The 7,337-nt window shown below is 45.1% G+C and overlaps 1 protein-coding gene across 1 annotated transcript; it reads right to left on the bottom strand.

Annotated features, from left to right (window-relative positions):
* Positions 1–988: 988 nt before the first annotated feature.
* Positions 989–6,301, bottom strand: prr35 (proline rich 35). Its single transcript, XM_080873199.1, has 4 exons — positions 6,207–6,301; positions 5,665–5,711; positions 2,168–3,729; positions 989–2,067 (listed from the first exon to the last, which is right to left on the bottom strand). The coding sequence occupies exons 3-4, from the start codon at positions 3,559–3,561 to the stop codon at positions 1,254–1,256; spliced, it is 2,208 nt and encodes a 735-aa protein (XP_080729325.1). The 5' UTR covers positions 3,562–3,729; positions 5,665–5,711; positions 6,207–6,301; the 3' UTR covers positions 989–1,253.
* Positions 6,302–7,337: the final 1,036 nt, after the last annotated feature.

Below are 7,337 nucleotides of genomic sequence, written 5' to 3' on the forward strand. Positions count from 1 at the left end.
TATTCTATTCTAAGAATAAGACCTAAAATAGATAGAAGAAGAGGACTGTTGTTTTTCATCTTGTTAGTTAGTGCAATGACAAATCATACAGTTTCCATGCACCCATCGCCTTCTGCTTATCCACTTCAGCCACCTTTCCCAGCTGCCATAGGGTGAAGGCCGGGCGGGTCGGCTGTCTGTTGCAGAAAACGAAAACATAAATTCAAAGCTTATTGTTCTTTCTTTAGCAGGAAAAAAAACGTGTGATATTGCAGGGACTAAATGTTGAATTTGCTGTTAAAATGAGCGGACAGTCATTTTTGGCCTGACCTCTTGAGGTCGAACATCCAGCGGTGGCTCTTCTGGTCGTGGCAGCTGACCTTTGCTGCTGCGTCTGGAGTGTGATGGTGGTGACGGGGCTAAAAGACGTGGGGCAGCCCTGCTCTCTGCGTCAGTCCTCGGGGGAGACAGGTCTCAAGTTTAGTTTATGTGGAGGTCGGCCCCGCAGCCAACCTTAGTAGTCGCACAGGTAACCCAGCCGATGGGCTTTGGCTTTAGGATCTGCTTCACCTTTAGGACAACGTAGGCAAATTCAGGTCACGGTGCCTCTTTGGATCTATTTGTCTTTTTTTTTCTCCCCTGTTTTTCTTTCTATCGATAAAGACTACAATGATAGCATTTGGCTTTGTGATTGCTCACCGTGCAGCAAAATGTTCAAATTAGTACCTTTTCTTTGCAAATATTGATTAAAATCTTCCCATTTTTCATTATTTTATGTGTCTTAACCCCTATTTTGCTCTGTTTTTGAAAAGAATGGATGTTTGTGTGTGTAATCCATTTTATTTTCAGCCCAACACGACATCATCCATATAAAAACATTAGCCTTTAAAACATTTTACATTAATTACATTTATTTTCAGTACAATATTTACAAATCAGCTCAGAGGATTATCTCTTGTCATGATCATTAATGTGCACAATTGTTTAAATTCGCCTGTTTAAAAAAAAAAAAAAAAAAAAAAAATGCTGATGTAACATTTTTAAAATGTCTAAACGTCCTTTAGTGTATCAGAAAAAAAATCCTCCAGATTTTTCAGTCATTCTCTGTTTACTTTATACGGTGCAAAATGTTTCTGTGAACAACTGAGAAACACAGCGACTTTTTTTTTTTCCAGCTGATGAAAGTCTGAGGCATGCCAGTAACCAAAAACAAAACTACACGTGAACCGCTGGATGGGTTCTGTTATATTACAGCCAGAGGAACAAGCAGAGTTTCAGTTGTCGGTAGCTGTTAAAGGGCTTGGAGGACAGTGGGTTTCGAGTCGCTGTATGGATGGGGGTCTCTTTGGGGGTTTGGCAGAGGAGGAGATGTCGGTGAACACTACTGATCGGCCGTCGGGGCAGAGCAGGACGCTGGAGTCGGCCTCACACTTGGTGGTTCTGCTTGCCCACAGAGCCTCAGCAGGACTGGGCCTCAGGCCAAGGCCACCAGGAGACAGGACCTCTGTGTTCACCACTGACGCCTGACTCATCTTGATCAGCATGTCCAGCGACTGTTTACGACTCTCAAGTGAAGCCCTTATCACCTTCCTCGCGCTCTCGTCCTCCTCGTCCTCTCTTCTCTCTATGAGCTCCTCGTCCTCCTCCTCTGTCTCAGTTGCGTTTTCCTTAAGACCCCCATCTTCCCTCCTGCTCTGATCGCCAATCGACTCCGTCGAGTCCCTCTTTACTGACAGGTCGAGAGGCCCATCGCTCTGCCGAGCTGTTCGCTCCAAAGCCTGGTGAATGTGAGAAAGCTCGCTGCGGATTTTGTTAAGGTGCTCCCAGAGATGTCTCTGGGCAGGAAGGTCTTCCTTCTCTAGGTGGGAGATTTTGCGCTCGGCCTCGTGGTACTCCTGCAGCGCCTTGGAGAGGTCACCGAGCAGAGCAGCGACTGACTCAGACGCCCCGATTGTCCTGGCGGCAGCTGAGTCCTGGCTGTTGGGTCTTCCACAGGTTGAGAGAGAAGATGTTTCGCTGGTGGGGCTGGTGAGAGGATCGTTGTACCACAGCTCAGTGGGCCGACCTTGAACATGAGCATCCTGCAAACTAAGAAAGAGTGAAAGAAAAGAGTTAAATAAATACTCCTAAGAGGTCTACACCACAACTACTACCAATTTTATTACAAAAACAGTTCTGAGCTGTTTACCTGTCCGAAGAGAAGAGAAGTTTGTCTGTCCCCACATTAAGAGTCGATGCAGTTTGAATATTTTTCAGAAGGTCTAAAGTCAAGCCCAAGTTTGGCTTCTTCTCCGCAGGGGCCTCTTGGTTTCTTAAAGGAGCTCCTGCCCTCTTCAGACCCCAGCTTGCTCTGCCTTCCTTGGCTGCAGCCTGCAGTTTATCCCCCAGCCTGTAGCCCTGATCAGGGGAGTCTCTCTGAGGTGACACCCAGCCAGCGGGAGTGATGGTAGATCCCGGCCTCACAGCAGGCACTTTCCACAGATTGACTTTGGGCTGGAAACTGGACAGAGGACTTGCTTCTAGAGTGTTTGTTGATGTCTTGAGAGGCTTGCTGGTGTCGGTCTGACTGGATGCCTGTCCGAATGTGTGCTCGCACAGGAAGGGGTAGTATAGTCGAGGGGGAATGAGAGTTCGATCTGCGTGTGCGCTGGAGGCTGGGTGTATCAGCTGAGCGGCCGAGGCCAGGAAGGGGAGCTGGGCGAGCTGTGCGTGGGTCTGGGCTGTGACACCAGAGGCTGCGGTGGGAATAGCTGAGTTCATGTAGGAGAAAAGGCCAGGGCTGATAGGATAACCTACCCCAAGCACTGAAAGGTTAAGCCCAGTGGGGTCCTGGTAATCCACCAGGTTTGGTGGTGGGGGGTAACAGGGGATTGAATTATTTACTCGAGGCTGAGGACCTTCAGCTTTGGCTTTAGTGTGGCTGGATGCCAGCAGCCGCCACTGCTCCGACAGTAACCCGGGAGCTGTTAGGCATGTCTTTGATAGCTTATAATGTCTCAGTTGGGCCTCTACCTCCACAGAGCGGGCTCGTAAAAACTGATCTTCGAGAGAGAGCATGTCATCGAGCTCTGAATCTGGCTGTTTTGTTTTCTTCCTAGTGCTTTCTGCTGCTTCACCTCTGTCGCTATCACCGGAGCTTTCTTTGATCAGCCCAGCGATCTCTACCCCCTCTCCTCGTCCCTCTTCATCTTCTGGTCCCTGGCTGTCTCTGCCCTCGCCATCCTCCTCTGCAGACCTCCTCTGACCCTGCCTTTCCTCAGTGCGAATCACCTGCTCTAGCTCATCCTTTCCGGGAGCGTGCAGGCCATGGGCCTGCTGAAAGGGCCGGAGCTGCTCTGGGTGCAGGATGTTGCCCTTTTTATACGGCCAATCTGACTCTATAAGCAGGGACAGAGAGTTCTTGCACAGGCTGTACTTCATATGGTTGTACAGGTGAGACTTCTCCATGCAGGTGAAGGGGCACTGGAAGCACTTGTAGTTGTAGGGTTTGCCCCACGGTCGGGGGATGTAGTGAGGCTTCTTCGGCTTGCGCTCCTTGTGTTTGCTGGCTGACGTGACTTTGCAGGTGTCATCCTTGGACATGGTTGAGTCTTGATATTTCTAAAGAGCGTGTGATTTAAATTTTGACAATTCAAGCTAGACTTTGAGATATTTCTTCAGAGTACATTTCATTTGTTGTGAGGTTTTCCTTAATTTTGCGAGTAGGTGGCGATGAAGAAGAGCATCATCTTGGTCAAATTGCAGCTGTACCTGTGAAATAAACAAGAGAGTGGATCGTGAATGAAAGCACAGACTGTATATATGATGTTTTGTTCTCTGCGAGTCAGAAGGAGGGATGCGGTTTTCATTTCTGTAAGAAAACAAACTATGAGAGGTAAAGTTCTGCGTGCACTGAAGGGTGATTTATGCCATTATGCACATATGTGTATTATGAGAGAACATTTGTTTTCTGCCCAAGCCGAGGGTTGCCACTAACCTAACTGCAGGGAGGCCCACGCTGCTCTGTTCTCACTGTACCTGCCACTACTCATTAGTTCCAGTGCAGTACCAGGCACTAGCAGGGCCCAGGGCTGGGGGCAAAGAGGGCTGTCACGGGGGACTCTGCACCTGTGCAGTGGGGTCTCACAGCATTCACAGCCCTGCTTGAGTTCTGGGGCCAGGCCCTCGAAGGCCGGCTACAGGCACCGCACGGCCATGCCTGGGATTGCACAGTGCTGGTACGCGAAGGAGAGAAGTTGGGGGTTTGAGGCCCGATTCCTAATGAGAGCCTGGCATCATGCCTATAGGGCGTCATTAGTGCCAGGACTGGGATCTGGGTCAGGTACGGTGCATAGGTTCCACTGCCTCGACTTACCAGCTCTACATTTAGACTGGGGTCATACTTGTTAGGCAATATTAGCAGGGATTATAATAGGTAGCATTTAATTGAATTGAATTTCCTTCTGATTGGAAAATATCAAAATATACATATATTTATTTACAGTTAGACATGTCTTACAAAAGAAGCCAACAAAACCTTTAAACCTGAGCACCTTTAAATATTATTACTGAGCTTTTACACTACTTTTAAACATTATGCTTTGTTTTATGAATAAACAGGCAGATTTATTGATTAATTTTATTTTTAATTTTCTTCTGCATGTGTTAAGCAGGCTTGTCTTTTGGATTTAAGAACAAATAGTCCCTGTAGAATTTTTTTTTTCCCCTTATTCCACTCTCTCTTTTTTTGCTCCTCTTCATCTTTTGTTATTTCATTAGTTCAAAATTTAGTTTAATTAACACCACTTCATTCCAATCCTTTCAGATAAATTCAAAAACATTTTTTCCCCATCTGTGAAATTGCAGAAACTTTGTGATCTCTTTGTACTGCGAGCGAAGCCATTGGGTGAAGCCTGCAGTGAAAAAGAAGATGCAAGCAGGCTAGTGCTCAGTTTAAAACACTCTGCTTTGGGGGCTTTTATTTTGCCGTTTTTTCCTCGGGACTCTCAAAGATGAAAGTCTACGTAAAGTTCAGGGTCCATGCTGAGGAAAAAAGAAACTTCACCAACTCTTTTTTTCTTTAATGCACGGATCTCTTCCAAGACTAGAAACAAAGGAGAGCCAAGCAAACACAGGTGACGGCGTGGATCATCATCTGTGAGACCATGAGACGAAGGCTAACAAAGGATGGCTGCTGCTCACCACTTTCCCAACTGGACCCCCAGAACTGGCCCGTTAGTGGATGACCATTTGACTGGCTCACTTGTCCGCCCCGGGGGTCTGACCTGAGCTTTGGGCTCATAATGGAGTCTAACAGCTGCTGCTGCGAGCCAATCAATAAAAATCATTTTTACAGTAGATTTTTTTTTTCCCCCCCCTCTTCTGGTCACCGCTATCCGCTCTCCTCTCACTGACTGCGCTCTTTGGCCCCCCCGCTGCCCATATCTGAACCCTGTGGTCTTGTTTTAAGCTTTTAGGGACTATGATCAAACAAGCTTAACAGCTTGAACATCTATTGTTGCAATTAAGGAGGCTCACCACACTAAAAGCTTTGACAAGTTACATGCTACAGCAACCACACCGCTGACAGCAGAAAGGGACTTGGTTATTTTTTTAATGCACAGGAAGTCGATGCACGCAAAGACTGCAGGGGAAATTATTTTTAAGCTCTCGTGTTTAATAAATTCATTAAGTTTAATACTTTACCTAAGATGATAGCCCGGGGGGGCTGTCACTCCCTCTGAGAAAAAGTTCTAAAAAAAAAAAAAAAGAAGACAAGAAAATTTTTATGTTGACTTTCTTCTATGATTTAAAAAAAAACATGAATTTCTGTAAATTTACAAATCAAGTAATATTGATATATTTGCATTTAATTTTTTAACCAAATTTAATAGAAATTAAAATGATGATGAATTAAAATAAGCTGACAATAATTCATTATAACACCACAGAAATGTATCTATCCAGTAATATTAAAATACATACATATATAAAAGATTCTCATTTTAAATCAAAATAGTAATGTAGTTTAATTAAATCTATAAATAATGACATCAAAGCTCACTTTTTTCAAAATTAAAAAAAACAAAGGCATGCAGCAGGACATAAAACAGCATCAAACATTTCTGCCCTGCAAACAAAAGCAGCATTTAAACAGGCCTCTGCTTAACTTCCCTCTAAAATATCGCTCAGCCTTCACAAACAAACCTTGCTTCTTAAAGGAAAGGAGGAAACGTATTCATTCATACCTAAAGTGAGGTCCCGGTGTGGCTGTCTGTCACTCCTCTGCAGCGGCAGGGCAGCGCGTCCCGCTCAAATGGGAGCGCAGGAGCGAGTGTGGAGATATATATTGACTGGGAGCATTACCCCGAGGCGCTACAATACAGCAGCTTCCCCCCCCCCCCCCCTCCACCCTGTTTGCTTCCCCCCTCTCCACCTCTCTGGATTGTCAAGTGTGGTCTCCACCTTGCAGTCAGAATGCAATATAACAATTTACACAATGCTGGCAAAGGTTAGGTTAGTGATGGCTTCTTGTTACAACATAACAGAGGACAGAGGGGGTTAAATCCTCCATAACTGATACGTAATACTAAGAAGACTGACTTCTAAGGCTGACTCTGGATATTCAGTATTTTATTATGTTGGATTATGAGAAAAAGCTCTTATGAATGAACTATTTTTAGGCTTTTTACTTAAACATTGTTTAAGCTTCCTTGATTCTAATATCTGTGGTTTTAATTATAAGCCTTTAATTTTTAATAATCAAAAGTTACCAGAAAATATTCCTTCTTTTCATCTTATCTTGTGTATACTAAGCATTAAAGTCCACAGTGGAGGTAAAGGTGTGTATTGTGGAGTGGTTAGTGGCTGTTTCCGCATCACCCGTCTTTACCTCCATCACCAGCTTCTTTTAAGGAACCTGTGCTGAGGATGATCAGTGCAGCGTGTCGGGGAACGGGTGGTGTGAGCTACAGCATCTCATCCACAAACAGTGACTTAGACATGACGCTTGCGTGCACATATTCCCAGTTTAATAAAAGCCGTGTACACAGTGTACTCCTTTTATGTATTCCAGAGTAGGATGTTTGCAGTATTTTCCAGGTGAGAGATATGCTGACATGATTTGGGTTTTCAGAGCAGCCTCTGGGCATGTATACAGTACATTTAGATTTGCCTGTTTTGGGTCAGGTTTGTCCACCAGTTTGCATTCTCACCTCAAAAGTCTCCACTTCTACAGGAGCTGGTTATCAACAGGTTTTTGGATATGCAAAAATACTGCCGGCTCAAACCTTTTCAAGAGCTTTTACAGCTTCGAATTCATGTCTGTGCATGTAAACGCGGACATTCTCACTCCTCTCCTAAATCTAATCCCAGTTTCT

Source organism: Rhamphochromis sp. 'chilingali', assembly GCF_963969265.1.
Source record: "Rhamphochromis sp. 'chilingali' genome assembly, chromosome: 22".
NCBI lineage: Eukaryota > Metazoa > Chordata > Actinopteri > Cichliformes > Cichlidae > Rhamphochromis > Rhamphochromis sp. 'chilingali'.